The sequence below is a fragment of the Myxocyprinus asiaticus genome, chromosome 20, assembly GCF_019703515.2.
Source record: "Myxocyprinus asiaticus isolate MX2 ecotype Aquarium Trade chromosome 20, UBuf_Myxa_2, whole genome shotgun sequence".
NCBI classification, from domain to species: Eukaryota; Metazoa; Chordata; class Actinopteri; order Cypriniformes; family Catostomidae; genus Myxocyprinus; species Myxocyprinus asiaticus.
In genome coordinates this window covers 19,794,732-19,821,153 of record NC_059363.1, presented here as the reverse complement: position 1 = coordinate 19,821,153, position 26,422 = coordinate 19,794,732, and the positions used below count along the sequence as shown (strand labels likewise).

Here is a 26,422-nt window from a genome sequence, read left to right as displayed (position 1 = left end):
TTGGGTGAACTATTCCTTAAACAGTAAAAACTCATACAGGCCGAAAGGTCCTAGATCACATCTAATTTTCACAACTTGAAAATTTTGTCTTCTGAAAATGTTTTGGAAAGATGTTTTTTCAATGTTTTGTCAACGAAATGATCAAAAACAGTTTAAACAACATAACAAAATGTTGAACAGACAATGCTTGTATTCTTCACAGCCTAGTTTTCATTCCTGTCAAAATTAAAAATGGCACTACTCTGATTAAGTGGCATGAACATTTAGCAAAAAAGGAACTTTGAGTCAAGGCTTGACACATCTTCAGATCATTTTCATGTCTGATTGGTAACTGGGTTTTTATTAGTGTGCAAATGCGCAGCACAATAATCACATCAAAGACAGTGAAGCAAAATGGTAACTTGTTGTTCCCTGCCGCATGCTTTAGCAGAGCATATTCAACACACTGACTTCACACAGCTCTTTTGCTCCCCTTCTCTTTCTCTCTCTCCATCTCTCTTCTCCCCCACCCCTCCCTCACTCTCTGGGACTTTCTTTGATACTGGTGGCAGATTGAGAGATCTGATACACAGCTCTGGGCACAGTCACCTTTTGTGTGAGAGATGAGAGAATTTCTCTGTTATTCAGACACTCAGTACTGTATAATTAAAAACAGAGACAGCATCACACCCATAAACAAGAACATAAACATTAGTACAGCATCATCGTACAGTAAAGTCTTTGCTGGTGTGAGCTGGATCTCACCTCTCTTGCTATCTGTGTTTATGAGTGTTGGCATATGTCTCAGTGATCTCAATGAGGATGTAGAATTCCTTTAGTGTGTTTATATGTCAGTGGTCACATCTGATCTCCACTGCATCAGATCTTGGCCCCCAACAGTTCCCTTTCTGGCCTTATCATGGCTTCCCTGTGGCTTAATGTCTCTTAATTGAGTCCTTCTCTACTCAAGAGTGAGATGCTTCTGAGATGTCCCCTTGTCCACTCAACATTCACTCCTGGTTCTCACCATCTTACTGTGGTACTTAATTGGAAGTCCCCAGCGTCTCATAAGGTAGACGTCAAACACATATGCCACCCCTGGATCCAATCCTCCAATCACAGCTGTTGTGACCGCCCGACGTGGGTTAAGCTCTTGGAAATACTTACAGAGGACTCTCTCTTTGGCTGGTCGAGACTCTGGGTCAGTGCAGCGGTCTGTAGAGCTGTGTTTGTCTTTTGAATCAAGTGGGATCTGCCGCCGATAAACACAATAGAGACTTCGCTCTTCTGTCCCCATCCAGGCAATTGTAACGGAGTTGCAGGTCCGCAGCTTGTTGAAAGATTTCATCTGCAGCGTGGCAGGAAACACTGGCACTGCTCTGCGGTGGTATGCTGATGATGCCTGCATTTTGAGACTGAATTTGGACTTGCTTGAATCATCCTTAGAGACTGAAGATGAAGAAGATCCTGGAACCAAAGCCTGAAGCTGGATGAGGTATGATGGGCCACCATGCAACCATATCTGGGCAAGCTGGTGTCCCACTTCCTCAGAAGACAGCACCCGTCCTTTACTGGAAACAGTAACCTTGACTTTACTAGTGCCATTGCAGGTGTGCAGGGTGAGGAGGCCATTCTGTTGCCACCCACGAGGCTTAAACTGGAACAACTTTTCCCCCTGTTGACTGCTTGCATCCCCACTCAGGGTGACCCATTTGACCTGGCCCTCTCGTAAGGATGTGACAGCTGGCCGAGCCTCCTCGTGTGTGCGGGCAAAGGTGCCAGTGTATGCCGCACTAGTGCCATTAACTCTGTCCACCACAAACACATCAAAGTAGTATTGTGTATCTGGAAGCAGGTCTGATACTGTGCACACACTTTCTACATCCCTGCACACACATCCAGGATCCTCAAAGTTGTCCCACAAGGATGATTCATGATCCTCAAGGGCATCTGGTTGCTGCCACCACCAGTCTTTAAGCGTTGCCCACACAATCTCTTTGCCTTGTTTTTCTCTCCTCTCTCTTTTCTGTACATTCTGTCTCTCCTTTCTGATTCCATCACGAGCAGCGCAAAGACTTCGGTAGTTATGTTTGTGGTTTATTAAGACACAGTATTCCTGATACGGCTGATTACCATCATGACCATTTTTAACAACAACAGATGAGCTTGGAGACCAACTCAAGGTGACACTGGTCATGCCCACCCCCAGTGTGTGCACTCTAGGGTCGGACGGCAGCTCTGGGAAAGCCCCTGAAGGACCAGGGCCTTCATGGAGGTACGCAGACACCTGGGTGTCCTGCTCATTTGATTTCAGCCGTAGGATGTAGATGGATGCTGGAGCATAGGCGGGACCGGTGTAGGTGTCTACAGCATTGCCAGTGTAAGTGTAGATCCTGACTTCTCTGCCAGATCCTCTCCACCAAACCTCAGGCATGCTCTTTTTTGAGCTCCCTGCAGAAAAGAAGTATTTTAGAATATGGCCGTGTCTGGATCAGTGGCATAGCCATGGGTGTGTCAGAGTCTGCATGGCCACCCAAAACATGTTGCACACCAAAATGAAATGACTGGGGTTTTTTTTACGCTTAATTATAGTATGTAGGGGTGTAAAATGCATCATTATTATGCTGAAACTTCAATGCATTGATTACAAAATGTAATAATAAATTATTATGACTATAATAATACCCAAATGTGTCAAATTAAATGCGCACACTCGCAACAGATGCCGGGCACGTGACTGAGGAAACAAGCGCACACTTTAAATTATGAAAGTTTATGCTACTGAGTTCGGATTTATCCCTCATTATTCATTATTGCATGTGTCCATACAAGCTAAATAAGTTAACTGTTGTTCTTTTCTTCTCCAATTACAATATATTATGCATATTGTGGAATATTTGGAGAATATGCTTGAAAAGGTGTGCTAGATTGTCTTGCGTACCTTGGTTCAGTAAATATTGCCCTGATGATATACAAATCTATTGCACATAATCAGCGGTCTACTTACCGTCTGTTTACATCAAGTCAGACATGATATTATCCTTTATTTATATCGGCTTAATAATTAACATAACAGCATTATTATTATTATTATTATTTTTTATTATGAACAAAACCTCCCTGTACTCCATAAATATAAAGAATATTCAAAAAAAGGGTTTGAATCTTCTTATTGTTGTGCATTCCTCTTTTCAACACAATGCATTACTGATTTATTTCTTATTCACAATTAAGTTATTAAACCAATGAATCTAATGAATCTAACTAAAACCTGGTGTATTTTTGTAATTTTTTCCATATTGTGCAAATTGTACCACCATTTACACTACTGTTCAAAAGTTTAGGGTCACTTACTCATTCTTTATTATTATTATTTTTCACATTTTAGAATAATAGTAAAGTCATCAAAACTATGGAAGAACAGAAATGGAACTAAAGGAATTGTGTTGTGACTAAAAAAATAAAAAATAAATCAAAACTATGTTATATTTTAGCATCTTCAAAGTAGCCAACCTTTCCCTAGAATTTGCAGACATGTACTCTTGATATTTTCTCAACCAACTTCTTGAGGTGTCACCCTGGGATGCTTTTTAAACAGTATTGAAGGAGTTCCCATCAATACTGGGCACTTATTAGCTGCTTTTCTTAATTATTCGGTCCAAGTTATCCATTTCAAAAACTTTTTTTTATTTTATTTTTTTTTATAAATTGTTAGTTTTGTAATGAAATTAATTAATATGGTGACACAATTATATTTTTGCCTACAAAACTAATTTCAAACATTTAAGCATATGCCTTCAAATCAAAAGGTTTTTAAGATCATGAGAAACTTTTGAATGGCAGTGTATATTTTTATATTTGCATACTTTGGAAAATAATAAGTCATTCCAAAATATATTTTTAATGATGAACTATGAAGCCTCATATTTTGATATATTAACAGACCTACCTATTTCATTTAATGTATTATTTTCAAGTCATTTAAACAACACAGAGCTAAAAAATAAATAAAAATTATAGCCAAAAATAAATTGATGCAATGGTTGTTAAAGGTCATTTTATGTTGGTGCAGCTATCATTATGAGGACTCTCCATAGATATAATGATTTTTATACTGTATGGACTATAGATTCTATCCCCTAACCCTAACCCTACCCCTAAACCTAACCCTCACAAAAAACTTTCTGCATTTTTACATTTTCAATAAAACATCGTTTAATATGTTTTTTAAGCGATTTGAATTATGGGGACACTAGAAATGTCCTCATAAACCACATTTATATTATAATAACCTTGTAATTACCTGTTTGTAACCTAAAAAAAAGTCCTCGTAAACCACTTAAAACTTCACAAACACACACACACACACACAGTCCTGTTTTTCATGCAAACCATCATTGCTTTTATCAGCACACTTTTAGAGAGAACTTTTGGTAATAAAAGTGAATAATTTAAAGATGTAAATGGGGACCTCTGAGTTCACAGTCTAAATGATTTATATGTCACTTTATGACTTTATAATGCTGCTTTGCCTGCTAGACTAACCCTTCATTACAGTACATGCCTATGATTATGAAAGCAGAGTGCAGAAAATTCAGTCACCATAAACACCCAACAATAGCAAGAGAAAATCAAGTCATCAGAATTCTATTGAGATAGTTTGCCCAAAAATAGAATTATATCTAAAATTCCATTTACTCACCCTCATGTTGTTTCAAACCAACCCATGTGATTCCCTTTCTTCTGTGGAACACAGCATATTAGGGACTGACATTATGCCCTTTGTGTTCCATGGAAGGAAGAAAGTCACCAACATGAGGGTAAGTAAATGATAACATCATTTTCTTTTTGTAGGTAAACTTTCCCTTTATGATACATAATACATACACAAACCATACCAAACAGACACTGTTTTAGAATAGTTGTCAGTTAGAGATAGTTGCATTTTGCAACAAATTAAAGTGTAATTATTTATCCAGCATTTAGCATGAATTAAAATGGACAAATAAATGAGTTATTCATTCAATTTATTTATGACATTAAACAGTTTTTATAATTTGAAACAGGCTCAACTGCAAAGTTCAAATGTTTGCATGTGTTGTGTCTCTTTGTTTCTGTTTAAAATAATTTTCTTTCGCTCGACCAGAGAAACAGCCTGGAGATTTGGAGATTGATAAGAGGAGAATCTACCATTCCACAGAAGCCCTAAAGCAGCACAACAGCAGTTTTACACCTGCTAATTAAATCAGTGAGCCTCAAGCGACTGCTTCGTTTCTTCATTAGAGTCTCTGGAGGCATGCAACCTTTGAGTTGTCTGTTAGTCCTGGCAAGTCTATGCCCAGATTCCCTAAACACACATACACCAACAACATTGTGTTCGCATACATGTACAAATAAACCTTCAAGCAGATATCAATGAATAAGTGTACATATGGACACACAAACTCACAATGGGGTTTCTTAGGTGGTTTATCCTTCAGGGTCCGAACAGCCAAGCTCCATTCGATGGGCACTGCGCAGGGGCTTACAGTAACAAACATCAAATCTGCTCTCTTCTTTAATGTGAAATACAGTCTGAAACACAGATGGATCCATATGTCTTAGACTTTTCAAATATGTTTTTACCTAATCATTTCCATAAATTAAAGGGATAGTTCACCCGAAAATATAAATGATCATCTTTTACGCACCCTCAAGTTGTTACAAACCAGTATGGAATTATTTTTTCCATTGAAAACAAAATGTAATGTAAGGCAGTATCACCATTCACTTTCACTGCATCTCTGTTCAATTCAATGAGTGAATGGTGACTCAGACTAACAATCTTCCTAACATCTTTTATGTTCCAGAGAAAACAAGAAAGTCATAGGGTTTGGAACAACATGTTGGGTGGGTAAATGATGATAGTATTAAAATGTTGGGGTGAACTATCCCTTTAATGATCTCCTGACATTGCAGCTTGTGTTTTTAAGATTTAAAAGGCTCATTTAATGAGAATTTTTATTTTATAATAAAAAAGCTTGTACTCTGAAGACATACTTTTCTCCCTACAGGTTGTTAAAAAAGACCATCTTATTGATACTAAGCTACAATAACAGTTTGTTGTGAAATTTTTGAATTTTTGACCTCAGAAACCCTAAGATATTAACACATGATGGAAACTTGACTAGCTCAGTCACAGTTAGGTAATTAGGTGGAAGGAGGGATAGATACTTTATTTCTAAATCCCAGAAGAACTTATTATAAGAGTAAATGTGGGAAAGTCTACCAAACTTTGTCCTTCTGAAGGATTCCAACATTCAAAGAGTGGCTGAAGTTTATTAACCAAAAAGGTTTTTGTATCCTGGGGGACACAAACATTTAAGAGGCTGGGGGGAGAGGAGCAATAAGTGAGTCAGTCAAATTTTCGTGAAAAATATTGAAATGGGGGTCACTGCAAATACTGAGGACATGAGACTTTGTATAAAAAGTCTGGCATCCACTCACAATCTTCATATAAATGTAAAAAGGCAGCATTTTTTGAGAAGGCAGCTGACCTCGAGGCAAAATCTCATATCTTTTCAATGTTATTTTCATGATTTTACAAGCCATAAAATTTCAAATAAAAGTAATATTTTAGCAAAAATAATAAAGATATTATCATTAATAACACTCCTTTGGGACAGTTTGTGGATGTATCTACACGTTCTTTGTGCTTATGCCTGCTATTGGATGGAGTTTGTTTTGTGGAATATTTCTTGCAAATCATTAGAGGGATTAGGGCATCTGTTCCACTCATGTAACGGCCGAATGGGCCAGCTCACTGAACATTCGTTTGACTGCCTGAGGAAACTGAACAGCCTTTTTTTTTTTTTTTTTTTTTTTTTGTGCTGGTTCCGCTAGCGGCTGGACTTTGTTTTGTGGAAGAACACACCTTCGGGATGGTTATGTGGATGAATCTACACGTTCTTTGTGCTTATGCCTTGTATTGGCTGGAGTTTGTTTTTTAGATTATTTTCTGTTGTGTAATTCTGCCTCACAGAATTTGTATAGAAACACCAGACTCGAGCAATCCGACAGCAAAATTGTTGCGGGGACTCTCATAGGCGTACATGGACTGTTTGAGTTTAGAGGGATGGATGCCAGTTGGCGCTGTCGTGCACGGGGTTAATGCGCATGTTTTTCTTTTTTCTGTTTTTTTTTTTTTTTGTTCTGGGGGAAGTTCGGGGTTTGTTTGTTGCTCTAATGTTGGAATGTGGTCTTTATAATTTTGTTTTTGAAACACAATCTATTTTTTCTTATATGTCAAAATGTCAAATGTTACTATGAGTGGAATGTCTCTCTCCACGTTGAATGTGAATGGGTTGGGGCACCCCATAAAAAGAAGGAAGGTTATTTATTTTTTTAAAGTAAGAAATATGATATAGTGTTTCTTCAAGAAACGCATCTTTCCCAGCAGGAACCTGAAAAATGTGGGAAGATATGGAGTGGACATATTTTCTTTAGTGCTGGCTCAAGTAAGAGCAGGGGAGTCATTACAATGATAAGTAAACATCTACAGTTCAAATGTCTCAAACAGATTAAAGATAAATTAGGAACAGTCATTATTGTTTTAGCTGAAATTCAGGGGCAAAGGTTGATTTTGGCTAATATTTACGCACCTAACACTGATGATCAGGGCTTTTTTATAGACCTTGAAGGGATGTTGCAAGCTGCTGGCACCCCTCATGATATAATATTCGGTGGAGACTTTAATCTTTTGATGGACTCAGTCTTTGATCATTGTGAAGCAAAAGTGTGTAAGTCCCTCATTTCATCTGATGTTGATTGCTCAATTGGAACATTTTAGTCTCAGATCACGCCCTGGTGAGTTTAGAGGTGTTGCCACTGTTGGGCCTCATGTATTCAGATAGAAGACAAAGGCAGGCCTTACACAGTCGTAAAACCTAACTCAACCCCATACACAAAGTCGTAAATCTTACTGATAAAAATCGTGCCAAAAATCAAACAAAGGGAGTCCAAAACAGACTACAAATCCCATGAAGCCTTGCTCACTAAAGGATCGAACTCTCAACTCCTATTGGATGAGGCACACAACAGAACGTCCCTCAAACATGACATCATCAGGAGTTGAAATACCTCTGAAATGCTTCCGGGATTTGCTTCCAGCAACTTTGTTTGCAGTGTGTAGACGCAGCTCATCGCTGCTCTCAGGTGCAACCTCGTGGCACAAGGAAGTAACGTCTGACTTGAAACTGTGGCCATACAATCTCCATCTCGCTGGACGAGTTGAGATTACTCTGTGTTCAACCGAACACTCTAACAGATCCGAAGGAGACCACCGAGCAATCCGCATCTTCATCCGTTTGCCTGCAGAAGTGAAGAGATGAAAGATTTCTCTTCTATCTTCCATCTTCAATCAAGTCGACATTTCTGAAGTTCTCCGCCAGCCCGCCGAGAATCAACAGCCGTGCCCGCCAACAGAGCGAGGAAACGGCCTCCCGTCATCACCCAAGCCTCAAGGAACCGGGTCGGATTTAAAGGACAGATGAACACACATACTACCTGTGTCCTCATGCGATTCAAGTAAGAGATGTACGTCTGGGCAGAGATAGAATATTATAGTGTTTCAAGGTTTTTGCTTGTACAGTTTACGGACCGCCATGTCTGCTCATTATTAATACTCAGGGTATTAATTATCACAAATTTGTTTTGCTGTATTGTGGTCCAACCAAATTGGACTGTTGTGCTTTTCGCCATCGCGGGAGAGACCAGCAAGCTGTTTTGATCCATTAATAGTCAAAGAACGCGGGACTGTTTACGAGCCGTCCACCGCGTCTCTGAGCGATAAACTAACAGCTGCTTTCTCTCCCACGATCGCGAAATCGGCTTTAGGGCTGTCACTTTATTCTCTCTCGTACTAACCACACACACACACACACACGCGACCCCTCACAAACATTCTGGCACACATTTTTGGCTCGTAGATAGCTTCATGCTAAAGCCCAGCTTTGTCCCTAAGCTATCGTACAAGCGGATACACGCGGTAGCTGGTAGACGCCATTGACTGGTTTCTCTCCGCCCCCATTCGCGGTCATATTCCCTGGCCGGAAGTCTCGCGTGACATACTCTCCACGAGAGTCACGTCCGCCATTTTGTGCGCGTCCCTCCTTACACACACACACACAAACACACACACACACACACACACACACACACACACACACACACTCTCACACACACACCCTCATGTGTTATAGGATTATTTTGATTTCAATATCTAATCATATCACTGTTTAGTTTGTAGTTGTAAGTCGGAAGTTTATTGACTGCATTGTATTAATTATTAATTGATATTACTGCATAAATAAACTTTGTTTATATTACAAAGAGAAGTGTTTTGGTTTGTTTTGCATATGCCTGTGTCATGCTGACGGGATGTCAGTGCTCGGATTCAAGCCTTCATTCATTGTTTTTTTTCCCGAAAATCGATATTCTTCGGATGTCGATTTTCCTAAGAAAACAATTTAATATTGAGACTGTTATACTATCTGGTTATTAGTCCCTGATTCCAGGGTGGTGCCCCGTCAATGTTAATATCTATTAATATTCTGTTGATTTTTGATAATTGATAATTATCTTTGATGATTGTTGAATTTGAATGATCAATAAGCTAGTGTTAATTTTAATTAATGTTTCATCGATGTTAACAATTAACGATTATCTTTGATAAGTGTTGATTTAAAGGATTAAAAAAAAGCTAACATTGATTCTCATCAATGTTCTATTGATTTTAATAATTAATAATTATCTTTGATAATTATTAATTATTGCTAATAACCAAACCCGCTCCTAAACGTAGCGCACTACATTTACTGGAGCCCCATATGAGGTTTTAATGAGTTAGATTCAATTAATTAATTTAAATATTAATTAATAACTAAAGAAATAATTATTAATTATTTCTGATAGTAACACTGATCTAAACAACCAGTAAAGCCCTACACCACATATGGAGAAAAGGAAATATTATAGTTGGCACTTTAATGTATCCCTTTTGCAAAATCCTGAATTCTAACAAATGCTAAAGGCTGAAATCAATGTCTATATGGAGACCAACTGGACCTCAGTGTCCTCTGTGGGTGTGGCTTGGGAGGCACTTAAAGCGGTTCTTAGGGGTCGGATCATACAGTATGCCTCATTCATCAAAAAATCCAAAGCACGGGAACTCGTGGAGTTGGAAGGGAATATTAAAAGTGCAGAGGCAGAGCTGAAGCACCGAATGTCGTCTGATGGCCTCAGAGAATTGACCTGATTGAAATACAGATATAATTCTATTTTGTCACAGAAGTTGGAGTTTTGGTTATTAAGGGCAAGACAGTCATATTTTGAGTCGGTGGACAAAGCAGGGAAGCTTTTGGCTAGATATATAAAGAAGAGAGTGTCTTTTTCTACCATTCCCTCAGTGAAATCTACTGGTGGTGAAATATTTACCTCAGCCATTGATATTAATAATGCTTTTAAAGAATTTGTGGCATGGGGGGCATGGTCATGTGTCAGTCTACGGGAGAGCGAGAGCGGTAAGGCTCGTCACCTGGTTCATAATTATCTCTGACACCTGTCTCTCATTATAGTTATGGCAGAGGGAGACTTGAAAAGGCACGCCAGAGCATCAGAGAGGGTGAGAGAGTGACCAGAAAGCACGACAGCCCTGAACCGAGAGAACAGTTGTTAGCTAGAGTGCTTTCATTTATTTAAAATGTTTTTCTTGGTTATCGACAGTTACTGTCGATTGTAAGAAAGAGAATAAAAGGACTGAACTTGAACCTGCTTTGTTGTCTCCTGACTCATCCATTGCCTGAACTAAGAGATCTGTTACAGAATTCTCTTTGATCTCTATAGTTTCATATCTTTGTCTACTGATGAAGACATTAGAAACTTTGTGGAACTATTAGAACTCCCGAAATTGACGAATGAACAAAAAAATTGATTGAAAAATGTATTCTGAGATAACCTTGGAGGAGCTTGGCGAGGTAATTAAGGCCTTGCCTACAGACAAGGCTCCACTAGCTATGCTACAGAATTGGCTCCACTTTTGTTAGAAGATTAAACGGAATCATTAAAGAATGGAAAGCTCCTGCCAACCATGGCACAAGCCCGGATCAGTCTGATTCTTAAAAAGGACAAAGATCCAAGCGAGTGTAAGAGTTACCGTCCAATTTCCCTGATCCAGCAAGATGTAAAAATATTGTCAAAAATTCTGGCTAACAGATTAAGTAAAGTTATGACATCTCTTATACATATAGATCAGGTGAGGTTTATTTGGGGCTGCAGCTCTTCTGATAACATTAGGCGTTTCATCGATATTATGTGGTCAGTGGTGAATGATAAAACTCCGGTCACGGCCATCTCACTTGATGCCAAAAAGGCATTTGATATGGTAGAATGGGATTATCTTTTTAGGATTTTGGAAATATACAGGTTCGGGAATACTTTTATTGGATGGATTAAGTTACTTTATAGACACCTGGTAGCGGCGGTACAAACAAATGGATTAATTTCAGATAATTTTTTTCTGGATAGGGGTACCTGACAGGGTTGCCCTCTTTCCCCATTATTGTTCTGTCTTGCCCTGGAACCATTAGCAGCCACGATAAGAAGGGAAGATGATTTTCCAGGGGTGGTGGCGGGAGGTGTGGCGCATAAACTTTTGCTTTACGCAGATTATATTTTATTATTCGTCTCTGACCCCATTAGATCTATGTCTTGCCTCCATAGAATTAGTAATTCCTTTTCTAAGTTCTCGGGATACAGAGTCAATTGGTCTAAATCCTAAACTTTGGCTCTGACATTGTACTGCCCAGTAACGGCTTTCCAGCCGGGCACCTTCCAGTGGCCCAAACAGGACATTTAGCATTTGGGCATTTTATTCCAAGAAAATTTGTCTAATTTAGTTAGAGTTAATTTTGACCCCTTAATAAAAAGGTTTTCGAGCGATGTGGGCAGATGGGCTTCATTACATTTATCTATGATTGGGAAGGTTAATGTTATTAAAATAAATTGTATTCCAAAATTTAACAACCTGTTACAATCTCTCCCCGTACATGTCCCCCTCTCTTATTTCAAGCAATTTGATATCATAGCGAAGTCTTCATTTGGAATGGTAAGCGTCCTAGATTACATTTTAATAAGTTACATAGGCCAGTTGACAAAGGTGGGCTAGGCCTACCCAAGATTTTGTTTTATTATTATGCATTCGGTCTCAGACATTTGACTCATTGGTTGCTTCCACTGAAAGAGCCCCTCCCTGGTTTTGTATTGAATTTGAACAGGAAGTGCTTGCCCCTATTTTGCCATTGCAAAGCCTTTCTATCAAACTAATTGGAGAAGTTAAGTTACCCCATTATCTTGCATTTGCACTCGGTATGGACAAAAGTGTCCAGAGTGTTTATTCCAGACATTTATTTAAATGTTGCCTCAAGCATATGGCTGAACCCTAAATTATGTATTAATAAGTCCCCTTTCTGCTGGTCAGAGTGGATTGTGAGGGGGGTTACTACACTCGGTGACCTGTATGAGAGTGGTGTTGAGATCTTTTGAAAATTTGGTTCAACATTTTTTAGATTTTTGGGATTCCCAGATCTCAGTTCTATAGGTATTTACAGCTGCGCCACCTGCTCTGTATTGTTTTTGGGAGTAGCACACACCCCCCTAAAGCGGCAGATACTCTGGGAGACATTCAGGGTTTGGGGGACGGAGCTTCAACTTCTCTCATGAGATTATGGGAGAAAGATTTAAATTTGGTATTGGAGGAGGGAGTGTGAGCTAGGATTCTAAAAAATGTCAAGTCTGCATCTAGAGATGCAAGGGTTCGCCTTATGCAATTCAAGATTCTATTGGACCCCCTCTAGATTGTATAGGCTTAGATTTAAGACACACCCACCTGCTGGCAATGCCAATCAGAAGATGGAGACACATTCCATGTCTTTTGCGGGTGTGTTAAGATCCAAGAATTTTAGTTGAAAGTTCAGAAATGTATGTGTGACGTTTAGGGCACTAAAATTTTACTTTGCCCCAGACTCTGTATTTTGGGTGATGGGGCAGTCATAAATTTGGGGGATAAACATATAAAAAATTGGGTTCTGACCAGTATCATGATTGGCAGACAAATTATTTTAAGGGGTTGGAAGTCGGACGGAGAGCCATCTTTTCTGGAGTGTTGTGCGGAGCTGGGGAGGGTGGCAGCTTTTGAGGAGGTGGCAAGTAGAAGGCTGGGGTTTGGGGACTTGTTTGTTAGGAAATGGGGTTTTAGGGGGACTCTCGGGGAGGGGATGGGGAGAGAGTAGTTTAGTTTAATTATGTATGTTTATTATTGTTTTCTTTCTTTCTTTTTTTTTTTTTTTGTGTGTGTATTATTATATGTGACCACAGGGGTGTTCGTTGGGGGTCAGGGTGGGGTTGGTGACTGGGGAGGGATATTAGTGGTTAAATGTTAAATGTTGATTCGATGTGTATGTGTTGTGTTTTTCTCTGTTGTGTATTTTTGAATCAATAAAAAATGTTATTTGAAAAAAAATAAATAAATAAATTTGGCAATACGAACTATAACAGAAACCCATGCCCACTTGTAAGCACAGCAAGGCATGGTTACTCATTTCATATGCAAAGAGGGTGTTAAAAGAAGTCTTAAAAGCACAGCAACAAAAACTTTTTTTTAAAGCTTGTTTAATTCTAATGATAAAAGAGACTGTTTGAAATGGTGGGAAAAAAACTAATAATGTAAACATTGTAAGTGGACTTCAAGGAAAAGTAAAATTATGAAAAATGAATGATATGACACCTTTAAATAATATTTCTCAGAGCTTCCTGAGGTACTACTTGGTTGCTTTTGTTTGTACAGATAGTTCTGCTAATAAAAGAGAGGGGAAACAAAGGCAATGACTCTAGAATGACTGATCTCTGATAAGCTTCTATCGATCCATCACTGCTGTTTAGATATGCATCTCCACAAACCCTAATGTTTACAGATCACAGCTGATGCCAGGTGCACCATCACTGTAGCATACTCTGCACAGACAGGAAACACATTCACTCCCCCTACATGAATAACATCACATTGGGCGGAATCTGGTGAACCTCCCTCAGAGTATTCTGGTAACACCAGTCATTTGGCAACCACCACTTCCTCTGACCTTGAAACCCTACTTGTGTGGTTGCCTTCCATCAGTGGTCTTTGAGATGTGCTCTGCACCTGCAAATGCTCCTCATTATATTGTATCTATGGAAATATCCCGACATCAGATTTAAGACTCAGCATTTGTTTTATGCGATTACGATTAAGATCTCTTATTTGCATGCCACTAGCTCACCGACATAGCACATTATCTTAATATTGATTTCATTCTTCTGTGAATCAGGGTTAACCTTGACGACAGAATTGAAGGGTGCTAGTTTTAGTTTGAGGGATTACTGTCAGTGTAACTCGTGCTGGCGTTTACCTCTGTCTTTTCAGGTGTGTACGCCTTTTAGTGATATTTTACTGTGGGTGCTAAAATTACAATCTTGTAATTGATTTATTAATGTGATTTATGATGGGGTGCTCCTGCCCTGTGGCTGTGCATGAGAGATGCCTGCACACACAAACTTGCTGTGTTCTTCTTTCTCTTTCTCCCTTTCTTTCTTTCTCACACTCAGACTGAAGCCTGACACCAGCCCTGTTACGGGTGAAGGAGCAGTTCTCACTGTGTGATTCTCACTGGCTAATGTTGCTAATGGAAAAAGAAAGCTGTAATTTTTCTTGAATCCAATGGGTTTGATAAAGAGGAAACCGGGAAATCTATGGTGTGATTTTAAGGCCATTAAAAAAAATAAATTCGATAAGTAGAGAAATGACTCCGTCACTGATTGCATCCCTTAAAGCCCACATGAGATCACTCATCGAGCATCGTTTTAATTTCTGCATTGAAGTATTTCCTATTGAAACAGGAAGCTGGGCTAGACATATTGAAGGGCTCATCCGTTTTTGAACCAAGATTTGCTACTTGCAATTGCTGGTGTCTGGCAGATCACTTTTGGTGCGAAAAAGATAAATATTGAAGTACTTTTTTAAAACTCTAAATCATGCTTCCGGCCAGCAGTGGTATGCGTGTGTAACATAATCGCATTGGCATTTGAGACTTGTGAGAACTGTGGTAAGTGCGTCACAGCCGGAATAGCAGCGCTGTTTACAAGTGAGAAGGAGGAACGCTTGGTTGGTTTTGGTTTAGATTTGTATTTATCTGTTTCTTTACTCACAATGGTGCATTTGTGTGCTTATTCTGGATGTCTCTACCGAGTGGAAATTAGTGTAAGATTACGTTTGTATCATGGCAATGCAAATACGTCACACGAGAGGCCGCATGATCTCCACCCTCTTGTGAAGCTCACTGAAAGTGTTGGATTATAGATATTGATATTTTTTAACACCAAAAGTGATCGTATAGCTTTAGAAGACATTAATTTAACCGCTGGAGTCATATAGATGACGTTTATGCTGACTGTCTGTGATTTTTGGAGTTTCAAATGAGAAATCACTATCCACTTGCATTTAAGGACCCACTGAGCTAAGATATTTTTCTATTTTTCTTCGAATGTTTTCTGTAGAAGAAAGAAAGTTATACACACCTGGGATATCACAAGGGTGAGTAAATAATGAGAGAATTTTGAACTATCCCTTTAAATGTCTCTTTGTTGAAAAAAATAGCTACTGGTCTCCCATCCTTTTCAGGGCAACTTGTAGCTCTTCAGGCTGTGAGAAGTTTGTCGAGCAGTTAAACCAGCTGAGCACCAGCTTGGCCAGGCTGGGAGACCAGCTTAAATCAGCTAAAACCAGCAAACTAGCTTAAGCTGCAGTCACACTAAGGCTTTTAGGATGTGAATTATATTGAACCAAGAGTCAGTCAGTGTGTCCCAAACTGCACACTTCTGCGCTATTCTAATCATTTTGTAGTGTAAGTACAGGGTTGGGAGGGTTACTCTGAAATGTATTCCACTACAGATTACAGAATACATGCTGTAAAATGTAATTTGTAACATATTCTGTTAGATTACTCAAAGTCAGTAACGTATTCTAAATACTTTGGATTACTTCAGCACTGGTAGATTTTTTTCACTTGTTTTGACTATAAAATTGGCAAAACTCTGCCAATACAGTAAGACAAAATACACATGTTAAAAAGACATTCTCTGAAAAACCTAAATATCTTATGCAGTGTTGTTTCTAAAACAAGATAAATCAAACTGATCTTGTTTTAAGGATTTTTAGATATTTTTACAGGAAAACAATGCAAAAATTATTATCAAGAATATGATTTTTGCCCTAATATCAAAGGTCTTACTAGAAAAAAGAAATTATGATCTAACATGAAATTTCTTATAAAAAAATATGATCATGCCTGGTAACATGTGCATGTAAAATGGCTAGAAATAGCATTTTAGCTTAGCGTATAGCTGGCAATTTACATAAGGTTTATTTCTGTTTTTTCTGCTCCAAACTTACTTCAAACTTACTTCTCTGTCTGCTCGAATGAATGTAAAACATCATAAGAAAGTGTTTCACCGCTGTTCAAATGCATTTTGGATCGCATCATTTATATGTATAAATGTTTTTCATCTGAAAGGACTAAATATTAAATGAAACAAATGACAAGAAAATGCAAAGTAATCTCTTCAGTAATCAAAATACTTTCTGAATGTAACTGTATTATAATGACCAATGATTTAAATTGAAACTGTAGTGGAATACAGTTACTTATATTTTGTATTTTAAATACGTAATCCTGTTACATGTATTCCGTTACTCCCCAACCCTGTGTAAGCAGTATGTTAACACTGAAAATGCAACAAAAAGAAGTGAGGTATGAGTACCCAGATGATGTACAGGTACTACTTCAACCATCAAAACAAAGAGTGGAATGTTGTATACTTCCTGCACTCAGAGCTTGTGGCTTGCCGTACGTTACAGAGTTACCTGGCTATGATGGAGGTCTGACTAAATTATTGTAAATAACGAAGAATGTGGCAAGTAGGGGAGTCATGTGACACCACTCGAGATTCGGACGTGTGAACAGCGAGCTCTGTGCACTTTGCTAGTTTTAATACTTTTTATGTCATAAACCGGTGAGATTCGATACACCCTGATCCTTAACTGTTCTAGGAAGACAATATGTCAAAGAATTCAAAATCCTCGGTCTCTGGAGACATTAAAATACACATATGTACTCAAGCTGATGCCCCTGAGCAGCAGGCCGCAAGCCCGGGAGCCGATTTGGCCGGAGAAGTGAGGGAAATTCGGCTAGCATTGTTGAACATGTCGGCAATGCTGACAAAAGTCATTGCTGACTTGGAGGATCTTGCTGTAATACGTCGATCGATCACTGCCATGGAGCCGAAATTTACTGAGGTGGTTACAAGAGTGGGGGATGTCGAGAAACAGATCGATTATCTGGAGTCATCGGAGAGGGAATTATCTGCTAATCCGCTAGCGACCAAGGTGGATTTGGAGCACATCTGTGAGAAGTTGGAGAACCGTAACCAGCGGAATAACGTCCGAATTGTTGGAATTCCTGAGGACGAAGAAGGTCGGGATATGGTGAAATTCCTGGACGGGCTCTTCCCGAGTCTGTTCGACATAGGCCATAAGCTGGAAATCGAGCAAGCTCACAGGGTTCCGGCTCTGCGATCTGCCAACCATGGCACAAGCCCGGATCAGTCTGATTCTTAAAAAGGACAAAGATCCAAGCGAGTGTAAGAGTTACCGTCCAATTTCCCTGATCCAGCAAGACGTAAAAATATTGTCAAAACTTTTGGGCTTCATTACATTTATCTATGATTGGGAAGGTTAATGTTATTAAAATGAATTGTATTCCAAAATTCAACTACCTGCTACAATTTCTCCCTGTAGATGTCCCCCTCTCTTATTTCAAGCAATTTGATATCATAGTGAAGTCCTTCATTTGGAATGGTAAGCGTCCCAGATTACATTTCAATAAGTTTGACAAAGGTGGGCTAGGCCTACCCAAGATTTTGTTTTATTATTATACATTCGGTCTCAGACATTTGGCTCTTTAGTCGCTTCCACTTGAGAGATCCCCTCCCTGGTTTTGTATTGAACAGGAAGTTCTTGCCCCTATTTTGCCATTGCAAAGCCTTTCTATCAAACTAATCGGAGAAGTAAAGTTACACCCCATTATCTTATCTTGCATTTCCACTCGTTAACAGGGTTGGGGAGTAACGGACTACATGTAACGGGATTATGTATTTAAAATACAAACTTAAAGTAACTGTATTCCACTACAGTTACAATTTAAATCATTGGTAATTAGAATACAGTTACATTCAAAAAGAATTTTGATTACTGAAGAGATTACTTTGTATTTTATTGTCATTTGTTTCATTTAATATTTAGTCCTTTCAGATGGAAAACATTTATACATATAAATGATGTGATCCAAAGTGCATTTGAACAGCGGTGAAACACTTTCTTATGATGTGTTACATTCATATGAGCAGAGAGAGAAGTAAGTTTGAAGTAAGTTTGGAGCAGAAGAAATAGAAATAAACCTTGTGTAACTTGTCAGCTTTATGCTAGCAAGTTACACAAGCCATTTTCCATGCACATTTACATGCTAGCCATTTTACATGCACGTTACCAGGCACGATCATATTTTTTTTATCAAGAAAATTCACGTTGGATCATAATTTCTTTTTTTCTAGTAAGACCTTTGATATTAGGGCAAAAATGATATTCTTGATAATAATTTTTATATTGTTTTCCTGTAAAAATATCTAAAAATCCTTAAAACAAGATCAGTTTAATTTATCTTGTTTTAGAAACAACACTGCATAAGATATTTAGGTTTTTCAGAGAATGTCTTTTTAACATGTGTATTTTGTCTTACTGTACTGGCAGAATTTTTATAGTCAAAACAAGTGAAAAAATCAACCAGTGCTGAAGAAGTAATCCAAAGTATTTAGAATATGTTACTGACCTTGAGTAATCAAACGAAATACGTTACAAATGACATTTTACAGCATGTATTCTGTAATCTGTAGTGGAATACATTTCAAAAGTAACTTTCCCAACCCTGCTCGGTATGGACAAAAGTGTTTAATATGTCCAGAGTGTTTAATTCGGACATTTATTTAAATGTTGCCTCGAGCATATGGCTGAACCCAAACTTATGTATTAATAAGTCCCCTTTCTGTTGGTCAGAGTTGAATTTTGTGGTAGGTTAATATGCTCGGTGACCTATATGAGAGTGGAGTGTTGAGATCCTTTGAATATTAGGTTCAACGTTTTGGGATTCCCAGATCTCAATTCTTTAGGTATTTACAGCTGTGCCATCTGCTCTGTACTATTTTGGGAGTAGCATACACCCCCCTAAAGCGGCAGATACTCTGGGAGTGGTGATTACTGCTTTTGGAAAAGGTCATGAGGCATCAGTGTATTACTCCCTGCTAATTCAGAGTCTTAACTTCTATCAAGAGATTATGGGAGAAAGATTTAAACTTGGTATTGGAGGAGGGAGTGTGGGCTAGGATTCTATAAAAACGTCAAGTCTGTATCTAAAGATGCAAGTATGCCTTATGCAATTCAAGATTTTACATAGATTCTATTGTAAAATAAAATCTGTCCTGACCAGTGTTATGATAGGTAGACAGATTGTTTTAAAGGGATGGAAGTCGACTGGAGTACCCTCATTTCAGGAGTGGTGCGCGGAGATGGGGAGGGTGGCAGCTTTTGAGGAGGTGTCATGTAGAAGGCTGGGGATCTGGGATTCGTTTGATGGGAAATGGGGCAGTTATTTGGCGTTTTGGGGGACTCTCGGGGAGGGGCTGTGGAGAGAGAAGCATAGTTTTAAATGTGTATGATTATTATATATATATATATATATATATATATATATATATATATATATATATATATATATATATATATATATATATATATATATATTTTTGTGTGTGTGTGTGTGTGTATACTTATATTTGACCACAGGGATGTTCGTTGAGGGTCAGGGTGGGGTTGGTGATTGGGGAGGGGGAGGAGTAATAGTGGGGGTTAAATGGTGATTCAGTGTATATATGTTTTGTTTTTCTTTGTTATCTGTATGAATCAATAAAAAATGTTAATCGGAAAAAGAATGTGGCAAGTAGCGAAATGTCTGTGAAGACAGAATCTTACAAATGTGAGTTGAATGCTTTATGAGCACCACACACTTTGTGAATATGTTAATTTTTTTAGATATAAGTGTTGAACTGAGTTTAGCTAATACGCTAAAGCTAGCGGCAGCACATCACATGGATTTGAAACGTCGCTTTCATCAGCTATTAAACTTGGATAAAAAAGACCATTAAGTGTTAAGAGTGCATGAGTGTATTCTGTAAGTGCATAGTTTAGCTATAGTGCATAATTTTGGACACCGCTCTAGTGTGATGTTTCAATATTTTATTGGTCACACATCTTCTCGTCATACAAATTCACAGGTCAGAGTTCACCAAGCTCGAACTTTGGTTAGCAGTGGAATGCGAAATTTCTTTGCATGTGCTTGCATTTCCAGTCTCTTGTGTTTGGATGTGTTTGAATGAGAGTGAAAGGAATGTAAAGTGTACCTTGTGTCCAAGCTAACAGACAAAGGCTAAAAGCCACAAAACTGCAATTTTTCAAGTAGTTTATGTCTGAGTAAATCTCTCTCTCTTACATAATATCTGCTCTATGGACTATGGAAATATTGCACTTTCACATGGACTGTGTATCATCCATTGTTGAGAGAGAATCCCCTTGAGGATAGCTATTAGTTTCCTGTGATTTTTGGGTGAGTCTCTACCCTGCTAAGTGATACTGTAGTATTAGTGAACTCTCTGGCGGTCTGGAATGTTGCTTTAAACTCTTTCTCTCATCTCACTACTCCAGTGCGTATAGAAGCTGGAAAACACACCCAATCCATTTCTCTCCTCAATTTTATTTTGTTTGCAATGTCCTGTCTGTGCTTTCCTGTTATTGGTCCACTTGACTCACTTTAGTTGCACCTGTGTGTGTGTGTGTGTGTGTGTGTGTGTGTGTGTGTGTGTGTGTGTGTGTGTGTGATTTTACCTGCGAGCACGTCCTTTAGGCAGATGTACCGATGTGACCTTGTTCTCACCTAGCCATGTTGTGGGGTGTAATGGCACTTCATTTTCAGGTGCCAGGGCAATGATGGCACCAGGGACAGAAAAAAGGGCCACAGCCAGGCAGAAACACCAGTAGAGTGTCATCATTATTCAGCACAAATGACCACTCATTTACACTTTTCTGGAAAACAGAGAATTACATTTTAAAACAAGAGAAAAGAGCTTTAATATGTAAGTATACTGTAAGTATCCTTTTTTGCCTTGAGTGGTTTTCTTTCAGTAGTCTCTTGATAGATAAATAATATTCTGACTGAAAACCACAAGGGTGACATGATCACAGAATGGGAATAGAGAACAATGATGCTTTTTTAAAAAATATTTATAACTCTGAAAACTATGACATTAACACCGCATTTGGTCCAGATTTTCGTTGCCAGCTAACACAAAGAGGAAAAAAATGATATTTTATGCAGCTCCTGGGGTTCTCCCTTTCATAAGATCCCTGGAATGAAAATCTCTGATATACAGTATCTTGTCAGTCAGTCCTATCACCATCCATTTAAATTAAAAATGTGCCCAAACTGCAAATAATGAAAGCTGCATGACAAACGAGGACATCTGGAAGTTTAAAAAGAACTGACAATTCAGAATAATTTCGACTTTATTTTGTTTTACAAAGAGTAAATCCATCACATTTAAAACAACTTGTCCTTGATGCGAGAGTTGAAGATAAAACTGCAAACTGCTTAAATTAAGATTAAAATCTTCTAAACTTCTAAACTTTAATGTTATCTGTGAATCCTGGAGTGTTAAAAAAAAATCTGGTTAAATTCTAGGAAGAGATGCACTCGAGGCTGATGTGTTGCTGTTATTTATCTCCCAAGGTGCTGACAAACTCGGTTGTTTGTTTCTACCGACATACCACACAAAGGTTATTTATTATGGCTGACAAGCGAAGAAAAGAGCTATCAGTCAATCAGTTGATACTCACACTCCATCTGTTGTGAGGCCAAGATGAGAAAGATAGAGGCTGGTGCAGAGACAACGAGAGAAAAAATGCTTGAGGAAGAGGGGGAGAAAGTTAGCTTCAACCCAGCTGATGATTCACTGATAGCAGGAAACATTTGCTTTTATTCAGAGAGAATTATTTATATGAGAAAAGAAAATTTGCTATCCACTAACACACTCGGGGATCTTTCAGTACTCTCTGCTTTGACACTTCACACAGAACACTCGCACTGCGAGACTAGAACAGTCTCGAGCACTTCAGTAATGCATGGCAAACACTCTCATTTGAATCTGTCTCTATTTTAACAGGAAAATTCAAATTGCTTTACTGTTGAAATAGAAAGTTCTTTATTTTGTCTCTTATTGAATCTGTCTGCTCTCATTATGTATGAATGTACTGTAGGCTGCCTGGTGTTTTTAAAAAACGCTTCAAAAAAAGAACAAAACTGATCCAAACAGCACCTGGAGCTAATCCAAACACAGAGCGGAGTGACAGTTGTGGGGTGTTGAGGAAGTTTGGAACTCTCAGATGTTCTCGCAGTGTTTATCTGCAGCTGATGGGCCCAGTGATGTGAGTTCACATCCCCGGGGAGAGAGAGGCAGCGATCAAAGCTGTCGTGCTGAAAAGTGTCCCCATAACAACTCGCATGGTTGTCGCTCAGGAAACGTTGCCCTGTAGATCAGATGACACGGGGCGATGGAGTGAACGCACATGAGATGCGCTCTCTTACTCTCAACCTCTGCTCTGATTATGACTGCTCGACAGACCCTCATTAGAAACAGAAGAGAGGGATGGAGGATGAAGAAGCAGGGGGTGGGAAAGAGGCAAGGAAAGTGTGAAGAGAAGAGAGAGAGATTGATGGGAGCAGAAAAAGGTCCAAGATGAAGATGTGAAGGATTAAGAAAGGTGAAAAAAAGACAGTGAAGGTGAGAAAGAGAGGATCAGAGGGAAAAAAAGTGGGAAAGGAGAGAGTAATGGAGGGAGGAGCCGAACATGGGCGTAGGAGGAGAGAGAAGAAGCAGGAGGAGGAACGGATGGATGGAACTGTAGAGGAAAAATGGAAGACTAAATTGACACATGCACATAAATAAAGAAGAAGGAGAGAGTGAGGATGCAGAAAAAAAAATCTGGATGGCTAATGATAAAGCATCTGGGTGAATCTCATGAAACCTGTCAGGGACTTGTATATATATATTGTATATATATATATATATATATAATATATATATAATATTCATATAATAATTATTTTTAATACTATTTCTGCCAAAATTCTCATAATTTTCATAACTGTAATGCATATACTGTATATATACAGGGTTGGGAGGGTTACTTTTGAAATGTATTCCACTACAGATTACAGAATACATGCTGTAAAATGTCATTTGTAATGTATTTCGTTAGATTACTCAAGGTCAGTAACGTATTCTAAATACTTTGGATTACTTCTTCAGCACTGGTTGATTTTTTCACTTGTTTTGACTATAAAAATTCTGCCAGTACAGTAAGACAAAATACACGTTAAAAATACATTCTCTGAAAAACCTAAATATCTTATGCAGTGTTGTTTCTAAAACAAGATAAATCAAACTGATCTTGTTTTAAGGATTTTTAGATATTTTTACAGGAAAACAATATAAAAATTATTATCAAGAATATGATTTTTGCCCTAATATCAAAGGTCTTACTAGAAAAAAAGAAATTATGATCCGACGTGAATTTTCTTGATAAAAAAAATATGATCGTGCCTGGTAACGTGCATGTAAAATTTACACAAGGTTTATTTCTATTTCTTTCTATATATATATATATATAAAAATTATTTATTTTATTTTTTTTTTGCGATCTTGATTTATAAGCACATTTTGCTCTGAGGTGACTGTTTTGTGACTTTAGCAAGTTGTGGTATTCAATAAGCAATTTTTGTCCCACCAAAACTGTTGTTGTGATACAGTTCAGAATGTCAGCTACTGTTATGTGAAGTTATTTTTTAACCATTTTTAATAAGAATAAAAAAATATGTATTGTTTGATTGCTGTAAACAAACGTTGCAGCTCTGCTACGCTGTATTTATAGATAGAATTTGTATTGTATTTGTATAACTGCCTATAATTTATACTGATTTATATAAAAAGAATGACTGTATTACAGTTATCTTTTACTGTAAAAGAGTAAAAATTACTGCATTACAGAAATGAGAATCTAATGAATCACCATTAAAAAAAATGTAATTACAAAAATCTCATTAGTAAAAAATCTGGACACATTACAATAATGAGACTTTCAGGGGAGAATGTGCTTACTTGTCATGAAAATAATGTCACAATGCAATAATAATATCATAATTCTCATCATAATTTATTCAAAACATAATTACTTATTTTTTTCTTCTGATTTTCCTGTGAAATATGTCCTGGACATATTTTGGTGAAATTCACCTATTCATATGTTGCTACAGTTTCCTAATTGATCTGTATTTTCATTAAATCAAGAAATAACCCATTTTATTTCTGTCTTTATCGCTCAGTCTCTGTGTTTACTGTGTCCAGCAAGCTTGTGTTACTGTACACACTCTCTCTTGGTCTCTCGATCTGTTCGAAAGCTTGTTGATGCCGTTAGTGGCTGTGGTGTCATGTGACACATGCTCTTTGCAGGGGTCCTGACTGCTCCCAGGGGAGCTAGATATAAAAAGAGAAAAAGAAAAAAGGGGAGAGGTGGAAAAGAGAGAAGGAAAGACAGAAAAGAGCTGCAAACTTGAATGGTATAGAATGGAAACTGAGAACTCATGTAAAGATATGGGCCGTAGGGGTTAAATAGATAGAGAGAGAAAGATGGTGCTCAGACCAAGGAGAAAAAAGGTTTGGTGAAAGATTGATGGAGAGTAAAGAAAGAAAGAGTGGAGAGGAGAGACCAAAAATGATTGTGGTCATATAGTTTATAAGATCTAATGGTTGACTTCAACAAGTCAATTATTGTTAATTTCTCTGTCTCACTTGTCTCTCTCACACTCTAAATTCAAATCAGTTCAGTTCAGAAAAGCATGACCATCATACCTGTTCAGTTACAACACTGCCACAGCATACTGATGTCAACATGAATAGAAAATGCTGTAATATTATAATGTAATAGAATCTTAAAAATAAAGTTTCCATAAAGATGTTTTTGCAGCTATACCTTAGAAGAACCATTTTTGTCTTTTTAAAGTCTAAATAAAAATGTTCCACTACAAAGAACATTTTGTGCAATGGGAAGGTTCAATGGATGTTAAATGCTCTTTTTCTCTTATGATTTTCTTCAGATGTTAGGATTGAAAAACAAAATTGAGAATTTCAGGTGTCAGAAATTCTCTTTTACACCTTAATTGTAGCTTTTTCTATTATTTTGATTCAGTTTGAGTTTCATCAGCACTAACTGGAGTTTCTCAGCCCTGTTCTGGATTTCCCCAGAAACTGAACCATCGTCCCAAACCACAGAGCATCTCTCTGCTGTACTTATGGGCTATTTAATGGTCAAACTGACATGGGTAAAATTGAGATAGCAGTCATATAGCAAAGTATTTGGAAAAAACTGAGAGAAAGGTCTACCATGCTTTCATTCATCTACCACAATCTTGTAGCACAATAATCCTTGATCTCCACTGATATTTAATCACAGATATGTAAACACACAACCACATATCCTTACCTCAGCCAGCACTCAGGACTTCTCTGAAGAAAAAAGCAATAGAGATGCAAAAGAGCAGAAATAAATGGAGTCTGATGTCTCCTCCACTTGTGTTCAGAGTCACAGAACTCCCCTGTCCTGCTGGAGGACAGTGAAAGAAAGAAAAAAGGAAAGCCCTCCCACCCTTCTCTCCTCTTTCTCTCTTATCCTCTCTCTCTTCTCTCGTTTCCTGTCCTTTTCTCTCCTCTCTTCTCTCCCCAGACCCAAATCGGTGCAGTCTGACAACTGAGGCACGTTAGTCAAACATATACATGCGCATGTATGTGAGAGAGAGGAGAAATATATGGATGATGGATAAAAGAATGGATAAAAGTTAGAGTTATTGTTGCGTGTAGAAGAATGGGAGGTCTCTTTTTAAGAAGTGTGAGTGTGTGTGTGTGTGTGTGTGTGTGTGTGTGTGTGTGGAGTAATTGCAAAGAGAATTGGGGAGGGTGTCTGGAGATGTGTGTGTTTGTTGAAGATTGCACATGGATGTGTTAATTACATTAGGTGACCTACTCTAAACCCAAATATCATTTTCCCATTGGTTATCATACAATAGATGTGTTCTTTAAACAGACAGTGATATAGAAATGGTAACAC

General features: G+C 38.1%; 1 protein-coding gene across 2 annotated transcripts; it reads right to left on the bottom strand.

Annotated features, from left to right (window-relative positions):
* Positions 1-341: 341 nt before the first annotated feature.
* Positions 342-25,924, bottom strand: LOC127411553 (protein NDNF-like). Of its 2 annotated transcripts, XR_007892302.1 has the most exons (5): positions 25,802-25,924; positions 21,092-21,289; positions 5,429-5,553; positions 745-2,430; positions 342-588 (listed from the first exon to the last, which is right to left on the bottom strand). XR_007892302.1 is itself a non-coding variant. In XM_051647230.1 (4 exons), the coding sequence occupies exons 2-4, from the start codon at positions 21,253-21,255 to the stop codon at positions 983-985; spliced, it is 1,737 nt and encodes a 578-aa protein (XP_051503190.1). In that variant the 5' UTR covers positions 21,256-21,289; positions 25,802-25,924; the 3' UTR covers positions 342-982. The 2 variants fall into 2 exon arrangements, 1 of the variants encoding a protein (XP_051503190.1); XM_051647230.1 differs by having other exon boundaries at positions 342-2,430.
* Between the last annotated feature and the right edge of the window lie 498 nt (positions 25,925-26,422).